Here is a 25,616-nt window from a genome sequence, read left to right on the forward strand (position 1 = left end):
ATTATGAAATTATTTTATTAACAGTACATACAAGATTCAAAGCTAACGACGGCATAATCCTTTGTTATTTTTCACTTCGACAAGTGGTTTTGCTCTTTCAAGTAAAAATTGAGGTAGTATATTTTCAAATTGAAACCAAACTTAATGTTATGACATGTGTCATGAAGCCGGTCCTGTCCGTTTATGATGGAATTCTAGAATTTGATGAAATCGCGGCGCTTTCATGTTTATTTGTATCACATCGGCGATTTGTTTACCTCAATTTCTTAGAACTAATTTCTAAGCAGGTCTTTTCATTTATTTTTTTCTAAAATTTTTGAGAATTTCGTTTTGGATGTATAAAAGAGTTTGTTTAGCAGAGTTAGTTAGTGTATAATGAATAGTCATAATAAGAGGATCGAAATTATATTAGCTAGTTAAGTATTAGTGAATAATTGATTATTGTTATTTAATTAGTTAAATCTAATGTTAGTGTTTAAATAAATTAAGGAAGTAAAAGACAATATTAATGTTAATGCAAAATAGGGCCTAATGAAACATCAGTTGCAAATAAGTGCGCTGAATATTTTCACATAAAAAGAAATTTTCCGAATAATTTTATGAATTGGATAAACTGGAAGTGAATTATAACTGTTATTTTTGAACTTACTTCGAGTCGTTATATGGATATTTCCATGTGATTAAAACTTCGTTCCAAGTAACGTTATAAAAGCGCACAGCTGTTACCTTCCTAGGCAACTTCTCCGTTTTAGAACAAACATGAATCAAATGAACACTCGGTATACTTAAAGACAAATTAAGTATTATTTCCGAATTCAGTACGTCTGTAGGAGTAAACAGTCTTTTAGGATCCTGAAAAATATCTCTTATGAGCACCGTTCAACGTATTTCAATCCATGCTGAAAAACTTATATCGAAAAGTACTTAAATATGCAGTATTACAGTATAAGGGTGCTGAAAATGAAAATAGTTTGAAGAGAACACTCGAAAAGTTTCATAGCATTGAACTCCAATAAGGAGAAAATTTCGAATATTCATGGTGGATTAGAAAACTCATATCTCTTAAACCTTTAGAAATAATGAAAAACTGTACACTCAAATAATCACCCTGATATACAGGGTATCACGTGATTAAATAGAAAGTGATAAATAAAACGATTTCTTTAGCAAAACATCATTTAATAAGTTTTTAAATCCGTATTGTCACTTTTCAAGTCGATTCATTATGGAACTATGGACAAAGTTAAAAGGAAACCTCCGGGAAGGAGGTGAAGAAATTGAAAACTACCCCGAAATACGAATTTTGATATAACCTAACCTAAGCTAACCTAACCTAACCTAACCTAACTTAACCTAACCTAACCTAACCTAACCTAACCTAACTTAACCTAACCTATACCTTTCAGAGAATCTGCTATAAAAAAAGAGATAAAACACGAGCTTTAGTCCAACATCTTCTTTTTTATTGCCTGTTTTCATTTTCTCCAGTATATACTATCTCCTTTACTTCAAAATGCTCTAAAGGTACAAGAAAACGAAGACAAATTTTTCAAATACTTTAGGATATTAACTGAATCATTGTGCAGTTAAAGGACCGTCCTCAACGTAAAAATGCATTTATGAGGGAGTGTATTTAACCGATTCAGAACCTCTTCGTGTCGAGGGGTACTCGGTATTGTACTGTTTCTATTAGGTACCGAAGCATCGTCGCACGCCTTGTCGGTTGTGACCAAAAAACAACCGAAAGCGAACCGGACCGAATGGAACCGCATACGTATGAAACAGGCCTAAGGATAGTTGAGATTTGTCACTGGCTCTTGCATTAAGATTTTTGGGATTACATTCTACTCACTATTGATGAAAAAGCGTTTAATAGTATATTATACACTAGTGTATAATGGATATTAATATGTCTCAATAATAATAAAATTTGTATCACAAATATTGGGTATCTAATGCGGAAGGATGGTATTTATTTATAGTTATTAATAAACCCTGTTGCCAGTTCAAAATTCGCCATTTAATATACTTTTCCTGACTTTTCCGGTACTAAATTTGATAAGGCAACTCCAGCAGCTTCTCTAATATCTAATGGTGTTAAAGAAAAGTCACTTCCATTTTATGTATACAATTTTAGTTGGTTTTTTAACATAATGTTACATAAAATATTGGAACGCTGAGAAATCTAAACACACAACAATGTTTTTCGGACAATAATTGTTTCAAAAAGGTATTTCAAATTATAAATTGTTCAAAAAACCATAATTTGTTCAGAAACAGATATACAACAAGCATACTCAATGTAGCTAGCAGCTCAATGTTAATGCTACGTGCCTCCAAAATAGAGGTCTCGGGTTCGAATATGGTCTAATAGAATTTACTTTTTTGAGTTTTTTATAAGTCTAGAACTAAATTTAAAATATTTAGTAATGTTTTCAAATGATAAAATCATAAAAATCGATTTTTTATAATAAAACAATATAATATAGGTAAAACAAGAAACCATCTGATAGCAGTGATTAGTGGATATTAGTAAGGTCGAGCAAGCAGACGAATAATGAGACAACAGTCGTGGTTAGAAAAATTTTAATGAGTAATATGTGTGACAGGAATGGATCAAATGGTACCGCATACGTATAAAACAGGCCTAAGGCTTGTTGAGATTTGTCATTAGCACTTGGATTAAGATTTTTGCGAACACATTCTACTTACTATGTGCGGCGACCCCATGAAAAATGTTTAATAGTATATTATACACTAGTGTATAATGGTGATTATTATATCTCCATAATAATAAAAACAAAAATCTATGTATTAGTTTTACAAATATTGGATATCTAATGCGGAAGGATGGTATTAATTTATAGTTATTGATAAACCCTGTTATTAGTTCAAAATTCGCCATATTATATACTTTTCCTGACTTTTCCGGCAGTAAATTTGATAAGGCAACTCCAGCAGCTTCTCTAATATCTAATGGTGTTAAAGAAAAGTCACTCCCATTTTATGTATACAATTTTAGTTGATTTTTAAACAGAATTTAACATAAAATATTGTGACGCTGAGAAATCTAAACACACAATAATGTTTTTCGGTCAATAATTGTTTCTAAAAAGGTATTTCAGTTTATAAATTAGTCATAAAACCATAATTCGTTAAGAAACGGATATAGTTCAATGTTAATGCTACTTGCCTCCAAAATTGAGGTCTCAGGGTCGAATCTGGTCTAATAAAATTTACTGTTTTGAGTTTTTCACTAAATTGGAAGTATTTAGTATTGTTTTCAAATGATAATATCATAAAAACCGAATTTTTATAACAAAAAAATATAATATTTATAAAACAAGAAACCATCTGCCAGTTGTGATTAATGGGTATTAGTAAGGTCGAGCAAGCAGACGAATAATGAGTACATTATAGAATAGTCGTGGTTACAAAAATTTTAATGAGTAATATGTGTGACAGAAATGGAAAGTTAAATTTATCTCCTTCAAAGGATGAATAACTAGAAACAGTTTTCGATAGATTTTATCTAAAAGTATGAAAACATTTACCGTTTTTTACCAAGTAGATCGAAATTACGATAGAAAAGCAATATGGCCGTTCATTTTTAAAGCGAATTAAAAATTTATATATTCGAACCTCGACTTCCCGCATCTTGTATCTTTGTTGTTGGTCTGGAAACACCGGGGACCCCATTTTTCTCCAAACTTTAAAAGGATTGGTTTCAATATTATCCAGTTTATAAACGATAAATTTCCAATCTCTAACCTCGAATCCCTCTATCTTTAGAGATATGTTTCGTCTATTTGCTATAATATAACGTAATATGTATCTTGAGAAATATTTCCAACATTCGTCAATATAAAATTTTAAACTAATAAAATCTTTAAAGTAAAGACGCTCTTGGTAAAAATATTTCATGAAAACTCTCACAAAGAATAACGAAAACGTTCGAGAAACCATAATAAAACTCATTCCTGTTAATTATAATGTCTTGTTATATTTTTTATAGTCTTGCTGAAAGATTTAGATAACTCACCTTGCGAATTGTCGTCATAGCTCTCATTACCGTAAGCCACAAGGACGGAAACAAATGCCTGCTTATGTTGCGTAACAGACCGCGTAGCTATGGTCGTTAATAAGGGATCAGGAGATGGCTGTGTCGGTGTCAGAATCCAAGACTCCCCCAGAAAGGATAATAAGGCCATTAGCGAGTACACGGGTTTTTTTATAAATTGGTTGTGAGGGGGCGTGGTAGTGTTCACCTGAAACCTTCAACAAGGAAAGAAATAATTATAATCGTTAAACAACGATATTCCATCCCATCACTATACCTTTATCAGTAACAAGAATTGATTGTCAAGATTGTCTGTAATGATTGGAAAAGAGGAAAAGTCCTTCAAAATAAATCAACAAAAATAAATACGTTTAATATATCGGTCATATAGTCGACAAATTTCTAAGTATAAACGTCTCTGTTAGAAGTTTAGTTCTGAGTATGGAAAATCTAAAAGAAAACGAACAAAATGAAGATCTGAAGAAATCGTTTACGGTTTAGTTATAAGAATGTGAATAACTAGACAAATTGCGTAAACATAACTCCAAATCGCAAGACGCTGATTATGTGAAATGTGAGAAATCCAACTTTTCCCACCGTCAGTCGCGATATTTAAGTTCACTGCACATCAAAACATTAGTTCTGATTGGTTAATTTGCTGCAAACTTTCTTGCTGTGATCCAGAACGCCATTCGAAGTTTCTACTGATCCGCGTGCACATGAAATCAGTGCACTCGTGGCTCGCAAATATATAATCGGTATCAAAACGCGAATGTTGATAAACTCACTGAAAATAGCAAGAAATATTTGAAAAAAATTCATTTTTCTCTCTTAAATTATGTACTGTCATTATATTGATAATTTCGTAAACATAACTCCAAATCGCAAAACGCTGATTATGTGAAATGTGAGAAATCCAACTTTTCCCACCATCAGTCGCGATATTTAAGTTCACTGCACTTCAAAACATTAGTTCTGATTGGTTAATTTGCTGCAAACTTTCTTGCTGTAATCCAGAACGCCATTCGAAGTTTCTACTGATCCGCGTGCACATGAAATCAGTGCACTCGTGGCTCGCAAATATATAATCGGTATCAAAACGCGAATGTTGATAAACTCACTGAAAATAGCAAGAAATATTTGAAAAAAATTCATTTTTCTCTCTTAAATTATGTACTGTCATTATATTGATAATTTCGTAAACATAACTCCAAATCGCAAAACGCTGATTATGTGAAATGTGAGAAATCCAACTTTTCCCACCATCAGTCGCGATATTTAAGTTCACTGCACTTCAAAACATTAGTTCTGATTGGTTAATTTGCTGCAAACTTTCTTGCTGTAATCCAGTACGCCATTCGAAGTTTCTACTGATCCGCGTGCACATGAAATCAGTGCACTCGTGGCTCGCAAATATATAATCGGTATCAAAACGCGAATTTTGATAAACTCACTGACAATAGTAAGAAATATTTGAAAAAAATTCATTTTTCTCTCTTAAATTATGTACTGTCATTATATTGATAATTTCGTAGACATAACTCCAAATCGCAAAACGCTGATTATGTGAAATGTGAGAAATCCAACTTTTCCCACCGTCAGTCGCAATATTCAAGTTCACTGCACATCAAAACATTAGTTCTGATTGGTTAATTTGCTGCAAACTTTCTTGATGTAATCCAGAACGCCATTTGAAGTTTCTACTGGTCAGTGAGCACATGAAATCAGTGCACTCGTGGCTCGCAAATATATAATCGGTATCAAAACGCGAATTTTGATAAACTCACTGACAATAGTAAGAAATATTTGAAAAAAATTAATTTTTTTCTCTTAAAATATGTACTGTCATTATATTGATAATTTCGTAAACATAACTCCAAATCGCAAAACGCTGATTATGTGAAATGTGAGAAATCCAACTTTTCCCACCGTCAGTCGCGATATTTAAGTTCACTGCACTTCAAAACATTAGTTCTGATTGGTTAATTTGCTGCAAACTTTCTTGCTGTAATCCAGAACGCCTTTCGAAGTTTCTACTGATCCGCGTGCACATGAAATCAGTGCACTCGTGGCTCGCAAATATATAATCGGTATCAAAACGCGAATTTTGATAAACTCACTGACAATAGTAAGAAATATTTGAAAAAAATTCATTTTTCTCTCTTAAATTATGTACTGTCATTATATTGATAATTTCGTAGACATAACTCCAAATCGCAAAACGCTGATTATGTGAAATGTGAGAAATCCAACTTTTCCCACCGTCAGTCGCAATATTCAAGTTCACTGCACATCAAAACATTAGTTCTGATTGGTTAATTTGCTGCAAACTTTCTTGATGTAATCCAGAACGCCATTTGAAGTTTCTACTGGTCAGTGAGCACATGAAATCAGTGCACTCGTGGCTCGCAAATATATAATCGGTATCAAAACGCGAATTTTGATAAACTCACTGACAATAGTAAGAAATATTTGAAAAAAATTAATTTTTTTCTCTTAAAATATGTACTGTCATTATATTGATAATTTCGTAAACATAACTCCAAATCGCAAAACGCTGATTATGTGAAATGTGAGAAATCCAACTTTTCCCACCGTCAGTCGCGATATTTAAGTTCACTGCACTTCAAAACATTAGTTCTGATTGGTTAATTTGCTGCAAACTTTCTTGCTGTAATCCAGAACGCCTTTCGAAGTTTCTACTGATCCGCGTGCACATGAAATCAGTGCACTCGTGGCTCGCAAATATATAATCGGTATCAAAACGCGAATATTGATAAACTCACTTGCAATAGTAAGAAATATTTGAAAAAAATTAATTTTTTTCTCTTAAAATATGTACTGTCATTATATTGATAATTTCGTAGACATAAGTCCAAATCACAAAACGAGTATAAACCTCTCTGTTAGCAGCTTAGTTCCAAGTATGAAAATCGTTTTTTCACTTTTAAGAATGTGAAGATATCTGTCGGTGTTTTGAGACAGATATTTTGATGAAAAGAAATAGGAGAAGCTTTGGTTTGTGAAAATTGGGCAGAAAATTCAAAATCAGTGATTCACATTCTACAGGAATAAAATGTAGTTCAGAAATCAAGAAAATCGACACCCAAAGATTCTGAGGAGCTAAAGGTTGGGAAATCATTATCATCGACGTATCATATTTTAATAACACAACTTATAAGACTTTCCATTGTCAGAAAGGCGAGGAAATGAATTTCAAGAGAAAAAAAAGTTCAACCCGAAAGTGTTGGTATGGTTGATGATAATCTTCACGTTACATTTATCCTTTTGAAAATTCTTAACCGCCAAAATATATGGAAAATAGTGTTTTAGATCTAGATCCATGTTTCCCAACGTGGTGACAACGCCCGACGGGGGGACAATTTGATTGTAAAGGGGGACAATTCACAAACGTACTCGCCATGAGTTAAACCCTTTTACACTGGGCCATTTGAATGCAATTCTAGATTACGGTACCAAATATTGAAAGAAAATTCTCAAATGGTTGTGGTCAATAAACATTATAAATTCGCTTGACGAGACCAAAAGGGTTTTTGGCGTGATCAAACTAACTTCCTTGGAACAGACAGCAGGCTCCGAGTGGACCCCAGAAGCTTTAAAATTTTGTTAAACAAAGAACTTAAATTGATGAAAAAGGTGAGCTGAGACAACTCGTAATGAATCTGTGGTCCGATGATGCCTAATAAATGAGATCCTCGTGAAATACTGCAACCAATATCAGTGGATTTGTCTGATACATCAAATATGCTGTATCAAGAGATACTCGCAGAAATGCAAAATTATGAGTCAGTTTTATTTAATATAAATGGAGAGATAGCATGACTTTGTGAGGAAACAAATATTTAGTTGAATGTGGATTTGGTGCTGTAAATGAATCACTGGTAAAAAAAATCATCTGGATATGACAGAATGAGAAGACTTGGGACTAAAACTTAACAAATTGGAACCAAGCATAAAATCTCATTGGAATTATTTCGAATTTGAATGTTAGTTTATCATTATATGTTTTGAAACTTTACTTACTGTGTTTCGTTACCAATTTCTAGTGATTTTTTCATAAAAATTATCATTTAATTTTCCTTATTAAACAATTTAAGAAGTACTTGGGTTTAGGTAGGGCATAAAAAGGGTTGGGAAACACAGAAATTTTGTGTTTTGGTCAGATATGGATACCATCTCCAATTACTAAAAAAGACGAAATTTCTTCAAAAGAAGATCAACAATACTAAATACGTGTAATATATTGGCTAAAAGAAACAATGTACCTTTCAGAAGCGGCCTAGAGGAGTCTCTAACAAAAATTGCAATACCGCAACCGTGCCTCAATATATACATATGTACACGTGTATCCCCAAATTGCCTTTTGAACAAAAAATACTTAAAATATATTTTGTCATTAACATCACTAACCTATGCCGCTGTAATTCAGAACGACATCGACGTTCGAAGTTTCTACTGATCCGCGTGCACGAGAATTCAGTGCACGCGTAGCTCTCGAATATATAATCGGTATTGACATGCAAATGTTGATAAACTTACTGAAAATATTGTTTAATATTTGAAAAGAATTAATTTTTCTCTCTTCAATTATGTTCTATCATTATATTGACAATTTCGTAGACATAACTCTAAATCGCAATACGAGGATTACGTGTAACGTAAGAAATCCTGCTATTCTCGCCGCCAGTCGCAATATTCGAGTTCACTGCACATCAAAACATTAGTTCTGATTGATTAATTTGCTGCAAGCTTTCTTGCTGTAATCCAGAACGCCATTCGAAGTTTCTATAGATCAGTGTGCACATGAAATCGGTGCACTCGTGGCTCGTAAATATATACAAATAGGTATCAAAACGCAAATGTTGATAAACTAACTGACAACAGCAAGCATATTTGAAAAAAATTCATTTTTCGCTCTTAAATTATGTACTGTCATTATATTGATAATTTCGTAGACATAACTCCAAATCGAAATACGAGGATTACGTGTAACGTAATAAATCCTGCTATTCTCGCCGCCAGTCGCGATATTTAAGTTCACTGCACATCAAAACATTAGTTCTAATTGATTAATTTGCTGCAACCTTTCTTGCTGCAATCCAGAACGCCATTCGAAGTTTCTACTGGTCAGTGTGCACATGAAATCGGTGCACTCGTGGCTCGTAAATATATAATCGGTATCAAAACGCGAATGTTGATAAACTAACTGACAATAGGAAGCAATATTTAAAAAAAATCATTTTTCTCTCTTAAATTATGTACTGTCATTATATTGATAATTTCGTAGACATAACTCCAAATCGAAATACGAGGATTACGTGTAACGTAAAAAATCCTATTCTCGCCGCCAGTCGCGATATTTAAGTTCACTGCACATCAAAACATTAGCTCTGATTGATTAATTTGCTGCAACCTTTCTTGCTGTAATCCAGAACGCCATTCGAAGTTTCTATAGATCAGTGTGCACATGAAATCGGTGCACTCGTGGCTCGTAAATATATACAAATCGGTATCAAAACGCGAATGTTGATAAACTAACTGACAATAGCAAGCATATTTGAAAATAATTAATTTTTCTTTCTTTTATTTGTACGTTCGAAACCAAGTGTGTCAAGTACGAATATAGTTGAAGGCGAAAGTTGTTAATATAAACGTAATCTTAACTTCGAAACTGTTAGAATGCTCGCCAGAACGCTCGATAAAATGGTCCCTAAAATGCTTCCGTTTATTCTTCTGTAATGTCCACAAAAATGCTCATTTTGATGAATGTCCAATTTTATTATCAACTCTAAGTTGTAAAAAGTTTGAATGTGTGGGTGATAAAACATTTCGAAGACAGTTTCTGAATAATAATTCATCCTTGAATACAAATCAATAAAAGTGTCTGGTAGAATTGAGGGCGATAGGAATAAATAAAAATTATTTAACTAATGAGACCATCCGAATACGTTTCTGAATAATTGAGATTCGTTGATACCTACGCTTTTATGACGCACTAAATAATATGAGCACATCTGCATGCTGTTCTGAAGTTTTAGGGTGATAAAATGCGACGTTATTTTCACTGATTTATACATCTACGGAAACATTCGTGATCTACTATTATTTCTCATAAAGCTGTAACAAAAACTTAAGTGAATAACGTCCCGGTAAAGTTTTTACGCCAGGGACCGACTATCTCCTCAAAGTTTCAAGAAGAATCCAACGAACAGATACCTGAAAAATTATTTCTGGACTTTGGAGTGATTAGATTCTAAAGACGGGGGGAATCCTTTATTGCGTTAGATAGATTCATTTGATTTTGTATTTATTAGGTTCATATTTTTAAAACCAAAAAATGATCGAATGGATATGATGTCTTTATATTAGAAGGGAAAGTTTTTTACTTAATATAGCCCCCTTTTAATGTATATACTGCATATTTCTAGCACAAGGTAGCTTATCTTGAGTAAAGGAAAGGACAAAAAATCTCCAATTACCAACAGTGTGTCCTTAGCAGCCTATTTCTAAGAAAACCGCACATTTAAAAACTAAGAGGATGCCTGTATGGTGAGACACCATTCTACTGATAATTTTTTGAATCGAACATGTGGTTTTCCCAAAAATCCAATTTTCATGAATTTTTTTTTTCAGAAAACTGACAACTTTTTTGGAATTTCCCATATCATTCAACGCCCATGTGCAAAATTCTCTTCCAAAAGCTCAAATTCAAAACTTCATAACTCGCCTTGTATAATCAAAGAAAAGAGGGTATATTTTTTTATGATATTACCCATGTCCTTCTTTCGATTTTTCTATAATACAACGTTTCCCTTTCGAATATGTAAATAATATGAATTTTTATGTGGATTTTTTTGAGAAAAAAATTTGTCTCAACTTTCACCCTGTATAATACGCGTATGTATTGAAATGAAGAAATGCAATGAAACCGTTGAGTAAGTTGGATATTTTTTTAATCGATTGATGCCATAAAGACATCGATATCTCTCATAGTATTGGATTTATTCAATTTTATACAAAAATATTTCGAAAATTTTGCCAAAATATTTAAAATATGGGTTCGTATTAAGAGTATGTTAAAAATAATCAGATATCATGTATTCGTCGACGGAGATTCTAAAAAACATGTCAGGTTTTGAATCGGACATGTGGTTTTTCCGAAAATCCATTTTTCATGGATTTTCCGAATTTTCCCTTCTTCACAATTTTGTTTTCTGAAAACTGACAACTTTTTAGGAATCCCCATATCATTTAACGCCCAAGTGCAAAATTTGGTGAAAATCGGAGACAAAATTTTTCTGTCATCAAATTCAAATATATTTTTTTATGATATTACCCATGTCCTTCTTTCGATTTTTCTACAACACAACGTTTCCCTTTCGAATATGTAGATAATATGAATTTTTATGTGGATTTTTTTGAGAAAAAAATTTGTCTCAACTTTCACCCTGTATAATGAGCGTATGTATGGAAATGAAGAAATGCAATGAGACTTATGATTAGATGGGAGTTTTGTCAATCGATCGATGCCATAGTGACATGGATATATCTCATAGTATTAGATTTCTGCAATTTGATATACAGGGATGACAAAATTATATCGATAATTTTCCGGCTTTGCGCACAGTTTTTGAAAATATGGGTTAATATTAAGAGTATGTTAAAAATAATCAGATATCATGTATTCGTTTATAGAGATTCTATGAAACATGTCAGTTTTTGAAAAAATTTTTAACATAATCTCCTTTCAGCACCATACACTATTTGATGCCATTTTTGCTTGATTTCTTCGCTCAAATGTTGCAATAAAATCGCATAATACTTGCCGTTGATATTTTTTTCCTTTTTCAAGATATTCAATGAAAATTATTCCAAGCGCATGCCAAAAAACTATGACCGTGCCTGAAGATGGAACGTTCTTCACGTTTTTGGAGCCGGTTCTCCCCTTTCAGTCCATTCTTTTGATCGTTATTTTGTTTCGAGTGTGAAGTGATGTATTACGTTTAATCGATGGTTATGAAACGGCGCAAAAATTTGACTTTATTTCTATAAAAATTACGATGGAAACATCCTCACAACGCTTTTTTTGTTCCATTGTAAACAAAACGGCACCCATATTTCGCGCAGAGTTCTCATCCCCAAATTTTCAGTTAAAATGCGATGTATCGCGGACTTTCAGTTGACGATCATCCAGTACCAATTTTCTTCAGCATTTCTGGGGTCGTCACCTCATTTGGTCGAGCACTGAAAAGCTGGTGAGAGAGAAAACTCATCCAGTGTAGAATCTAGTTCAGCTTTTATATTGGTTGAGCTAACGCCTTTCAAATAAAATGATTGTATCACAAAACGATGACAAATTTTTTCCACGTTCACCAATTCACTGAAAACGTTCACTATTGATGGCTGCCAAGCAAATACTAAACAACGTGGCATCTTCAAACTTGAAACTGTAGAGATTAAATACTTTCTAATTCAGCGGTATTTTTCAAGCAACTACAGCCATCTTTAGATCAGTTCAGGTACTTTCTCACTCAACTGGAATGTTGCCTCATCACCAAACGGTTTTTTCGTCATCATTTTCCACAATTACGTCTACCATTTAGCTTTGGATAAATTCACAACACTCAAAACGTTCTTCTTTGTAACCTTCATGCAAAGCTTATAGTAATTACAATCTGTACAAACTCATACGCAAAAAACAAGCCAAACTAATATCGAAGGAATGTTTAGTTCCCTACTATCACATCGAGTAGATTTTTCTGAGCTAGGGGCGAATCTTTGACGGATGTGCTTCATGCCTTCATTGGATACTCGAGAACGAGGTGATGATTTGCCTTTATAGACACAGTATGTATCAGTAAAACGCTTTCTGTTGTCCAAGCGCCATATTGACAATTGCTGGTTCTCTAGCGAAAACTACTTAAAATTCCAGAGCTTTCTGTTTCTATTGTTCGGATTATCATATGAATCGCAACGATTTCTCTAAATCAGATGATACTTTGTGAAACATACTGTGTCTACAGAATTAAATCAAATATGAGGGCTACTCAGAAGGTTTTCAGCCACTCCACACCTAAACCTAGAAGATAATTTCAACAAGACTCTGCAACTTATTGTTCTGCTCCGAATATACGGAATCTCTTCCTGAAGGAGGCTACTATTCTGTTGTCCTTGTGTCTCACTTCCCAAAGTTTTTTTACTTTTTACTCGAGGTACCCAACCCTATTGATGGAATGAGTAGATGCTCTGCTACTTCCAAAGCTTGCTAGCAGAATCTGTAGTGGTTGTGCCATGCCTACCGTCTTTGATATGGTATTTGACGAAGTAGTGTCCTGTCAGAAGATCGACCACCAGCATAATGTCACTTAATAGCCTTTAGGCTTTCAGCCGCTTGGCTATCGGAGAGAATGTAAAAGTGTTTTCTAAAGAGGTGTCTGTACAAACCTTCCTGAGCGCATAGGTTCATTGCTAGTAACTCTACGTGAAAAATAGGGAGGGATTTTCCTAATGGTATGGTATTTTGGTCCCAAAACGTCCAATTCCGAAGGTAGGGATTACTATGGTGCAAAATTTCGAAGCTTGTCCACCTTTATAAAAAATGCCTCAATTTCTTTGGAGATTATATAGAAAAGTAGAATTTTATTTGCTTTTTCACATATTATTGATAATTATCGTCAATGCTTATAAGCTTTCATGATGTATAAAATTGAAATATTTTCGAATTTTCCCACTTTCTTTATCATAAGTCGCCAAAAGGTGAGGTTTAGAATGGAAATTTTGGGTCTCTTCATCACGGAAGTATAAAAAGAAATGTAAAAAAGTGTCTTAAAAATGTGGTTAGAGGAAATTAAGTAAAAGGTTTTCATAAATCATCTTTATACAGGTGTAGTGCAATCTTTATAACATTTTTTTACTATTACATTTTTCTATCACACTTATATATTTCATTAAATTAATTATTGACCCAGTTATCAAATTGGTTAGATAGTTATTATGTATAACAAATCTGTTTTAGTTATATATTAACATCGGCCAGGTTTCTTTTGTTTTAATAATAACATTTGTTATCATTACCAAATAAGTACAAAGACGAATACACAGCGAGATATATCAAGTTTGACACTGAGCAACGCAGTTTTTAACTGAAGGATTCGCTAACTCAAACTAACATTTTGCAGTCCACTCTTAATATTTGCCAAGAAATATTATTATTTTTTGATCCTTTTTTTATTATTTCAGATTTTAAAAATATTTTCAACTATACGAAACGTTAAAGAATTTTTATGGTACAATTAATCCATAGTTCGGTCCTGTTTAAAACTATGCATACCTTGCAAACAACGTTCTTTGTGTAAAATAAAACGGGTGATAATTTAGAAACCCATTATCATTGCCCAGAAGCTCGATCTTCAATTTTCTCTCTCTTTTTACTGATTTATAGTAATCCGCTATTACCTTGGCCACCATATACGCGTACCTGACGTCTCCTCTCCATTCCAAAGATTTCGACCAATTTGTCTCGATATCTGCTTCGCTAAATGAAAAAATGAAACATCAGATAAAAATAGAAGAGAATCGATAATTAATAAATTGAAGGAGAATAATATAACGAGTAAATAAATATAATAGAATATCTGACGGGCAAGACAAGCCAAGCGATAGGCTTTGTTGTTTTTTTTTTAACCGAAAAAGGTCATAACTTTGGTTTAGTTTATACTAGAAAACCTATAAAGTCTCAAGTGTATTTCTCTGACACTTTCTAAGTATAGAAAAAACCCTAAATAATAAAAAATGCTTCAATCTTTCATTGCGATTCGATGTAGAGAACTGTTCACTAAAATCATTCACTATCCGCGATTTGAGTTTTAACGCGAACTGAAATACTACTACTGATCCGACTCTCCAGTCGGTTGTATTTATATGATGAGGTTTTATCTCGAACATTTCACCATGTTCTAGTAGCTAGCGCAAGGAGCTGCACTGGGAATTTCTGGACCAAAATGCAATCTTTTATAGGAAAATCACTCACCATTTTTCAGGTAGAGTTGCTAGCAATAAAAAAATGTGCTCGGGAGTGTTTGGATGGAAACCTCTCTAAAAAGCTCATCTACATTCTCTCAGATATTCAAGCCGCCTTGAAGAACCTGGAAGCTATTGAGTACACATCCAAATTAGCTCAAAAAGCACTAGCTAACAAAAACAAAATAACCCTAATGTGGCTTTCCGGGTTACCAGGAAATGGGGAAGCAGGCAGTCTTACCAAAAAGGGGCAACGACTCAATATCTTGGACCAGAACCCTAAGGGGATCTCACGAGATGCCATATTAATAACGAACTGAACGAATGGCTAAAGAGTCAGATGGAGTCTTACTGGAGAAACACTGAGTCAATCCAAAATATTAATAACCATATCAACCAAGGAGTCTTAATAACTTCTCGTGATGACCACAAACGACATGAAAATGGTAATCGGTCTTCTAACAGGTCACTGCTCTGACCTCAAGACGATTGGCAGGGCAGAGAACAAAAACTGCAGATCCTGCGAACCAGTCACGGAAACAGCAAACATCTGCCCATATCTCTAGAAAGCTTAAGTACCTTGAAGTAGAGGTACTAACACCTAGGGATGTGGAACACAAGAACCCAAAATAAATAGCCTCCATTGGGAAGTGTCTATGTATTTTGGAAGCAGAGCAATGAGTTGTAGAGTTTTGTACAAAATATCTTCCAGGTATAGCTGCAGATGTAGAACCAAAACGACTCCCCAAAACAATCTACAATGTTCTATTAGAAACTATTAGGTTTCTGTGATTTAGTAACAATATATTCATAGTTAGATTTCTTAACGATCAAAAACCGTAGAGGAATCGACGTTTTACAGTGCTTCAAATTTTGGAAGAGCTTGGAGTCAGCTATGTCCAAAATATAATCGGAACGGAGCTGGGCTCAAACAACTCAGTAAATTGGGCTCCAAGGTTGCTGGCTTAATAGTGTACCTATAACGAGACATGAGTCTATCATTATACTCCTGAATAAAAGTATAAAGTGAAGAAAGAAATTTGTTACACGAAAATTAGGCAACGCAACCTTCATCTGCGGTCTTTTGAAGCAAGTTAAGCTTCAAAATCGACGCAAAAGACGAGATTGTCGCTTCCACGAGGTGTTACTCTTCCACGTTAACACCAGACCAAGTATAGCTGCTGCAAAGTAGCAGATACTAGTGAAAATTAACTGGTAAACACTTGATCGTCCACCTTGCAGTCCAGACTTGTCACGTCCAACTTTATTCAACCAATGAGTAAATTATTACAACGTTCGTTAAGAAAATGTGTAATAAAAGAAAGGAATTAGACAAAAAATAATTTGTAACGGTTTTGTTTCTACAAAAGCTCATTCTGACTTCTGTCAACTGTCAGTTTTTTCAGCCATCTTTGTATAGATTTAATATATTTAAGGATTTATTAATATGAATATTATAAAGACATGAAACTATATTTTCCCTTTTTTGGTAAATATTAACGAAGGCTAAAGAGGAAGATGTTTTTTTTTAATCAGCAGCAGTATGTATGTGTACTATTGAATTCTGGTCAAAAAGCTATTTTGAGGAGATACATATTTGACTAATTAAACTCACGGCAATGTAACAGTAGCCATTTCTTGTATACATTTCGTTAGTTTGTTGCATAGAGGTTAATATGATTAAATGCAGATAGTCGTAATCTCAACGTCACTAATTTGCTCCTGAAATAAGAGTTTCGTAACGAAATTCCAATTCTTGATTAATTTCAACACTTTGCTGAAGTTATTTCTCAAGTTGTCACTAACATGCTCAAATTGGCGAAGATAAACCGAATTTTCTACGTAATTCGAGTCGCGCATAACGGCGAAATTCAAGACTTGAGTGCAATATGTCATACCGATTTGGCCTTATTCCAGAAACCAGAAAACATGAAACTGTCGAAAGCAATTACAGATGTCGCTGTTTCTACAAATGATCCTATTTGTATTCCTATAGCGGATATAATTGGGACGATATCCAAGAATAGTGATTAGCGATACGACACCTACAGTTATATGTGTAACGATCAGAAATTTGCATATTGTGGTTATTACACATTGACGCGTAAATTCATTACTAGCCAAAACAAAAAAATATCTAAGCAGGTGGATTTTCAATATTAATGTCCCGAGTGCGAGTCAAATTGTCGATAATTATGAGACAATTTGACATGCACGAGAGGGCATTTTGGCAGACTATTTCCTGAGAAAAATTTAATTTAAAATAAACTTAATTCTGTGTTTAAAATTTGTTATTCTTTAAATTATACCGTAGTTGACGATCATCATATTGGCATTGAATTGGTATCTACGGTAACTTATTGACAACAGTTTTGTTCGTGAAAAAATATTTCAAAATGAGTTTACGTTTTGGGCAGAATTCCACGCAAATAATAGACGCACGGCAACCCTACAGGACGCATAGCTTATAATCCTATTTTTTCTAAGACAGCGCAAGGAGGGAGTCATAGGTTAACAGAAAAAAGATGGTTAGTCCAAAACACCACCGAGCCTGATAAATGCCCAATAAGGTATTTAATTTAAAGCATGATATCAAACAATCTATCATTATAATTTTGCAGGCTTTTTAAAATGTTGAAAGAAAAAAGAGGAAAACATATTACGGTCGATCGTCTTTTCTTAACTGTAAACCCATCATGGATGAAAGAAACATCAAAAGGTTTTTTTTAAAAATTGTCCAGTAGGACGAAATGAAATTTCAAAGTGGACAAGAGATGCAGCGGAAGCTATAGGAATTGACACGAAAAGAATAAAAGTGACAAATCACTCGAACCGTGCTGCGGCAGTTACTCAGCTTGCCCAGGTTGGGGTTTCACAAAATCAAATTATGAAGGTTACCGGACACTCAAATCAGGCCTCGATAAAGAGTTACCTCCAAGTAAATAGTGAACACCACGAGGAAATTGTACAAAAAATGCGAAATGACAGTAGCGAAGTAACAATAAGAAGTGGTGGAAGCAGCATAGAAACACCATCGTCGGCCTCCAGTAAAGTTGTATATTCTAATTGCATTTTCAATAATTGTTCCTTTTCTTAAAATATAAAATTAAAACCAAATGATGTTTATTAATCCTAGACGAAAATTTGGCAGGCACTAGTGCAAATTATCGATAATTTGCACTAGTGCAGTATTATCGCTGAAATTTGATCGTTGCTAGGTAAACATAAAATATTACAGCTTTTTGGTTGGCTTAAATTTTTCGAAGGAAATAGTCAATTTTATTATTTATAAGTATTATTTGTTTGAAAAGTTGATGATATTGTTATAATATTGGTTAGAGTTTTTAGTCAAATTATGAATCTTCCTTTATGATTGTATCATAAATTCAAATTCTCAAAGGGCGGTAAAAAATGCAACTCGTGAAAAAGTATAGAGTAATTTCAGGTGATTTAGAGTATCATTCTACTATTTCCCTCCCACTTTCTATCGTTGTAGGACTGTTCTGTCTAAAAAATGACGAATGCTCATAGTCGGTAAAAAATCAGAAAAAAGAATCAGGCGCCAACAAGGTGTCCATAGAAATATTATTGAAGATAGAATAGGAATGTTTATAGGTGGAGGTCGGTAGCGAGTAAAAAGAGAATCATATTTTTATCTCTCTTTGGTTGCGTACTAAACATGCGTGACTCCGATTCGACTAATTCAATGGACAACGGTAAAAGTGGGACCAAACCTGTACGTATGTAATCATGTATGTAAATAAAACGATATTTTGATTATTATTAAATATTCCTACACTCTTTATTCTCGCTAAACTAAGACAGCAATACATTAATCATCCTTTCTCGTTCTGAATGTCTTCCCTTTCTGTAATATATTTATTCATCGCCTTCTTCTACGACTAATTTTTGCGAATTAAATATCTACAATAGTCGCGATGGGCCTCTACTTTTTTACCTGTACATCTCCCAACACTATAAGTTTTCATCATGTACAATTGTTTGCTGAGAAAGTGTTGACCTCAATTTTTTGGGATTGTAGAGGTAATTTCTTAAGCGAATATAAGGCAATCAACGCAACCTTCTACTGTGGTCATTTGCAGCAAGTTAAGCTTCAAAGTCGACGCAAAAAACGAGATTGTCGCTTCCGCGAGGTATTGCTCTTACACGTCAATACCAGACCAAACACAGCTGCTCCAAAAAAGCAAATACTAGTGAAAATTAACTGTTAAGCACTTGAACGACAAATATCTCTCTCACTGGGGGCGTTTTCTCTGTCATGAAGGTCGTGATCTCTTTGGAATGTCGCTATTCCTTTTTTTGTCTCCTTCCATATTTCTTGATGATCAGCCTAGTATAACAATATGTGATCTGTGACTTGTTTGCTTTGATCAGATCAAAGGCGATAGGCCACTACTTTTTTTTCCCAGTACATCTCACATCAATAGAGAAAGTGTTGATCATGGTTTTTTTGGGATTGTAGAGGTAATTTCTTAAACGAATATTGGGCAATAAACGCAACCTTCTACTGCAGTCTCTTGGAGCAAGTTAAGGTGAGAGTTGTGATCTATTTGGAATGTCTCTATTTCCTTTTCTATATTTCTCGATTTTCAGCCTGGTATAACGATACGTGGTTTGAGACTTGTTTGCTTTGATCAGACCATATCAAAGGCGATCGGTCTCTACTTTTTTTCCCTATACATTTCTCATCGCTACAGAAAGTGTTGACCACGGTTTTTTTGGGATTGTACAGGTAATTTCTTAAACGAATATTAGACAATCAACGCAATCTTTTACTATGGTGACTTGCACCAAATTAAAATTCAAAATCGACGCAAAAGACAAGATTGTCACTTCCAGGAGGTGTTACTCTTCCACGTTAACACCAGACCAAACATAGCTGCTGCAAAGTAGCAGATACTAGTGAAAATTAACTGGTAAACACTTGATCGTCCACCTTGCAGATTTCAAGAATATTTCTGTTATTGAACGGAGTCATTGGGGCGTTCTCTCAGTCATGAGGGTCGTGAACTCTTTGGAATGTCGCTATTCCCAATTTTTAGTCTGGTGTAACGATACGTGGTCTGAGACTTCTTTGCTTTGATCAGATCATCTCAAAGGCGATTGACCTCTACTTTTTTCCTTGTACATCTCCTATCACTATAATCTTGCACCATGCATAATGATTATAGTATGATGGTTAGACTTAACTCTTGCAGTCCAGGAAATTTTAAAAAATCTACTGTAACGACGAGTACATTAAATTCCACATTAAGAAGAGTATTTCTTGTGATATTACCTGAACAAATAAAGCAGATCTTAGTAATGCAAACTAATAAAAAATTACCATTTCAAAGGATATTATCGTTGAAATTCCATTTTTTGTTGAGTTTTTGTTAGAATTTGAGTTTGAATCCCTAACGAGTCTTTATTTACTTTATTTCCTTTCAGTTTTGTTGCCAAATCTGGGTGCATACCACATTCGGTTTCCGCATAACATTGGTCAACAAAATTCAAGCTTTTTTGTCCCACGAAAACTTATAATATATCAAAGAAAAATTGATACATCAAATTTCTTTGTGTCAGCAAGATATATATTTTTATAAATACTACAAAAATCACTTGAAAAAATATTCCTCAATGTAGAATAAATGGCTATGATTTTCTTGAATGTTTGGCTTCTAGTAAGTCCCTTTTAAGTCTTTGCTAGCATTTCTAGACTTTTTTCCTTAGTAGCGCTTTTCTATTAAGGAAATGATGAAATATTTTGTCTTGTTCGTCACACATAGCAATCAAATTCTTGGGAGGGAAATCCAGCTCATTGATTAAGTTTTTGTAATTTTCCGCTTTATGGTTTCCTAGTAAATTTTGGACAACATTCAAAAAACATGTCCAACCTTTTTACAGATCATTCAAGTTTCCTTTAAAGCTTCTTTCCTTCATAAATTCTTGTATTTGTGGAATAATAAATATTCCCTCTCTAATTTTTGCCTCGAGGAGTTTGGGAAATTTCTCTCTCAGATATAAGAATCCACTGCCATCTTTGGGAATAGCTTTTACAAATTTTTTCATCAGGCCGAGCTTAATATGCAGCGATGGTAACAGTATGTCGACAGGGTTCACTAAAGGATCATTTTTAACATTCTTCTGCCCTGGAGCGAGTGATCCACGCTTGGTGCATACTTTCTTTGGATAGTGACTTTTTCTGTCACTGCTGTTCCATTCGCAAATATTTTTTGTAACCAAGCTGTAGCCCAAGCAAAAGACTTTACAATCTCCCTAAATTTTTCAAACATGTTCAATGTATTTAATTTTTTCAAGAAGTAACTTCATGTTCTCGAAGGTCTCTTTCATATCAGAACCATGGGCAACCTGACACTGCTTTCAAGATAGTTTTTGATGAGTCAATGAGCAATCGTCAGTGACTTGGATCATATTCAAAATTCATCACTACAGGAATGTTATCACAATAAACTAAATCATCTGCTTTGGAAAAGTAAGGTTTCACTCCATCGTCACGATGTCGACAATAAGAAATTTTCGTACCAGGAGAAAGTAAATTCCAGTCGTTTAAGCTAGACCCCAAAAGCTCAGCTTTGTTTTTAGACAAATTCAAATCACTTCGTATCAATAAATGCAGTTCCTTTGAAGTTTACGATTCATAACTTGGGTCACTTTCTTGAGATACCTTATCGAGTTGACTAAGAAGAAATTCCTGACTAGAAATAGAATCCTGACTTTTGGTTTATTAGAGGCACAGGCAGTTCGGCACTATGTAGGAATGGTCTGTCGGGCGGTGATAAGTTTGGATAGTGTATTTGGAATAAGAACAACCTAATAGGACACGTTACACAACATATATAGGGTGTCCAGGATAGATAGGAAACGGCAAAATATTTGGGGTTTGCAAACAATACACATTTTTTAAGATTTTGAGGCAACTACTGGCAACATTGTATTAAAATTTTATACGAATAAGTTTTGGAAACTGATACATCCAATGAATTAGTTTTTATGTCTGACTCTAGTCTGACTAGGGCGCTAGTTACACGGTTCGTACCAAGTAGTATTGAACATAACTTTTTCAATATTAGATTTATTAAGGAAAATTTCAAGCGAACTGAAATTAAACTTGATTGATAAAGTTATTGATTATTATTATTAATTAGTTATTAATCATCACAAAGTTCGTGTGAGGAAAACAGATTGCCAGTGTAATCATTAAATATTCAAATTTTTCACGTGTTTGTTAAAAGCAGATATTTTGAAAAAAATATATATGAATTTTACTTACTCATTGGACACCGGAAAGGTCTTCAGCTTTGGAAACTTGTCAAAAATGCGGTCCATCGCCTCTAAACTTCCGTTTAAAACCCCGCTAGCACTCCCCCCGCCTTTTCTATGAAAAGAAATATACTTGAAAGAGCACAAATCAACCGAAGCAGAAGAGCAAAATTCCAAAATGCCCCAACAGAGAGGATGGTTTTTATCTCTAAATAGACCCGCCGGTCCACCAAAATTATAAGACAAATTCAAAGCAGAAAAAGCGGATTTTAACCCTTCGTTGCATCCTACGACGTAGTCGAAGTATTCTGAAACGTTGAGACAATGTGATTAAAATAAGTGGAACGAATTCCGGAAAATAAATATGAAAGCGAAAAAATTTCAAAGGAAAATAGAATTTAAATACTGACTGGATTAACAAGAGTTATTGTACGAGATACACCAAACATTGAAATGAAAAATAAAACACATACATACAAAAATTTTCAAAATATACAGGATTGGTTATATTGACACTAGCATCCAAACTATTCCACTCAAGGACAAAAGAATATTTTGTATATAAGCTAAATAATGCGACACCATTGAATGCACGGTGTGGTATCGGTAAATATGTAGTTGGACTTTATTTTTCTGAGTAGTTTTTGCATGATGGTGCGCCTGCTCACGCTAATCAATTAATTAATGGTGAACTGAATGATGAAAGATGGAGCGGTAAAAATTATCCAGTATAGTGGCCACCAAAGTAACCAGATTTTAATAAAATGAACTCATTTTTCTGAGGTTACATTAAGAATAAAGTACAAATTGTAATATACTCTTCTGCAGTACCAAACAGCAAATTTAAAATGTCAAATAAATCGCAGCCAAATCGCACAGAAAAGTCAAACTATCTCAAAAACTAATAACTTTAGGTGAAGGTTCTACTCGATAAAAAAGAAGATGTTGGTAGTACTTTTCGATACTCACATAAAATACATTTGTAAAAACCGAGAAAATAATCTATTAGTATTTTGTATCAGATTCATTTAATATTAACGAAATAGATAATTTTCCATAGTTTTTACTACTATTAGAATCCTTTGACCGCAACAGATCTTCATTCATCAGATTTTTCCCATACATTGTACAGGGTATTAAACTTGTTACGATTTTTATAGAAAATTGGTTATAACTTTTTGAATACCCTATAGATCACATCGTTACACTATATTTTTGTAATGTCGAAGTCAAACTGATACCAAATAAGTAATAATATATAGAGTGCTTCGTTTAAAAAAATGTAACTTTGATATGGCTCACTATTCGGTGATTGTAAATAATTTCAAAATGTGGATTCTAATGATGAATATAATCCCTCAAATTTTCGAAATTTATATCTGAAAGGACAAAGAAGGCACTGAATTCCATCACACTAATCAATCACCTGTTATACATTAGTTGAGCAAAGTAGAAAAACTCAATTTGTAACAAAAAAACCTGCTACTCAACAAACTCTGTACACTTGAAAGAAATGTAGTTGAAATGTTGAATACAACCCTAGACATAATGGGGATCATTTAAATTATATGGGAACTTATAGAAAACTAGATACTATAACCAAAAAAGCCTTTACAGACGAATTGCGTACAATATTTTTTCTACTAGCGAAAATTTTAACAAAATACAGAAGTTTGATGATAATTTTCCTCATAAAATGTATGTTTATTAATATTTTGAACTTTTTAATCGGGATTAGAACAAATTAACAAAAGAACAGATTTTGTGCAGTTATTGAATTTATCAATTCTTCTCTTCGGTATGTATAAATCCCATATTAAACTAATAATTATTACCGAATAAGTAGAAAAGTAAAAAATAACATCAGCGCGACTGAACCTGGGACCTTTTAGCCTAGCCACGACACTACGGAGACCTTAATACGTTTTTTAACGCACTAGGGGTCATCCATAAATTACATCACACGTTAAAGGGAGCGGCGAAGACTTCGAAGAACCGACGCCCTAGCTCTGTCGACATTTTGTGGAGTTTGCGCTGTCCAAACGACTTCTGCTTCATAACTGATCCAATTGTGCGTAAAGAGGCAACCCAACGAAGTATTGTGTTGGGTTGCATTTCGTGGAACTTTGAACTTTGAATCAGTTGAACACTAATAACAATAAAGCCCTATCCTACAAAACAACTCAAATACATACGTTCTTTTTGCGCCACCCGTTAGATAATATAGAGGAGCACATCAGAGTAGTCCATGGACTCGATATTATTAAATTTATATAATTCTATTAATATAATTAATTATTTTTTTTTGTTAATTCTTTGATTTGATGTTAATTTTATCAAAAAATAATTTGAATAGAAATAAAACTGATTTCGTTTCGTTAGGAGAGAGGGGCGAAAAATTATGAAATTTTTTTCTACATACATGCAATAAGTACAATTTCACTGAACTATATTTACTGGAAAAAGTGGATATTTATTGCACCCATCATCTATTTTATCATCAATCATATTTATTATGTACTGAATTACGGAATTAATAGAAAATACATTTTTTTTTCTAAAATTTACAAACCTAAACGCCTCAAACATTCTCGATCACGACTAGTATGATTTGGATAATACAACCCTGCAGTTCTAGAAATTTCGGTCGAAAATTGTTTTTTGACAATTAAACAAAGTTTAAAAATTAGTAATATCATTGGAAAAATAGATGATAGTGATGAAGACGAATTTGTCGGGACTCCGCCAGAAGTTAATGAAATAGCAAATACAGCGCCATTAAATTTATAACCTAGTGAATAAAAATTCGTTATAACCGGTTTAGAGAGTGGTGCATCGATAAAAAAAAGTTGTAAATCTTATGGAAAATGTGCTTTATAGATATTTTTCAAAAGGATCGAAAGATATTCAACCCTCATTATTATTAAAAAATTACAAAAAACTAATGGCATTTATGAAACAGAATTCTGCAGGATTTGATAAAAAAAGTAAGTCAGTAATTATTCTTTAGCTTTTGTAAGACATGTTAAAATTATTTGTTGTTGGTCGCTGTAATATTTGGCATCGCAAGGGCATATCGTAGAGATGAGCTCCAAAAATTGAGTATTGAAGACTTAGAAGGAGGTTCAAAGCTCCATCACGAAAGTCGAATTTTTCGTCGAATGAAGAATTTAACTAATACACAAACAAATCTTTCGATAAAATGAATTACTTGGAAATGATATCAATTTTC

General features: G+C 33.6%; 1 protein-coding gene across 2 annotated transcripts in view; it reads right to left on the reverse strand.

Annotated features, from left to right (window-relative positions):
* LOC130448923 (alpha-L-iduronidase) overlaps positions 1–25,616 on the reverse strand; it is a 56,515-nt gene that overhangs the window by 18,465 nt on the left and 12,434 nt on the right. For both annotated transcript variants that reach the window (XM_056786526.1, XM_056786527.1), the window contains 5 exons: positions 22,395–22,692; positions 14,412–14,615; positions 4,043–4,275; positions 3,643–3,812; positions 650–852 (listed from right to left, as the gene is read on the reverse strand). In XM_056786526.1, the coding sequence (XP_056642504.1) occupies positions 650–852; positions 3,643–3,812; positions 4,043–4,275; positions 14,412–14,615; positions 22,395–22,692 (1,108 nt within the window). The remainder of the gene's footprint in view (positions 1–649; positions 853–3,642; positions 3,813–4,042; positions 4,276–14,411; positions 14,616–22,394; positions 22,693–25,616) is intronic.

The sequence above is a fragment of the Diorhabda sublineata genome, chromosome 9 (genome assembly GCF_026230105.1).
Source record: "Diorhabda sublineata isolate icDioSubl1.1 chromosome 9, icDioSubl1.1, whole genome shotgun sequence".
Taxonomy (NCBI): Eukaryota; Metazoa; Arthropoda; class Insecta; order Coleoptera; family Chrysomelidae; genus Diorhabda; species Diorhabda sublineata.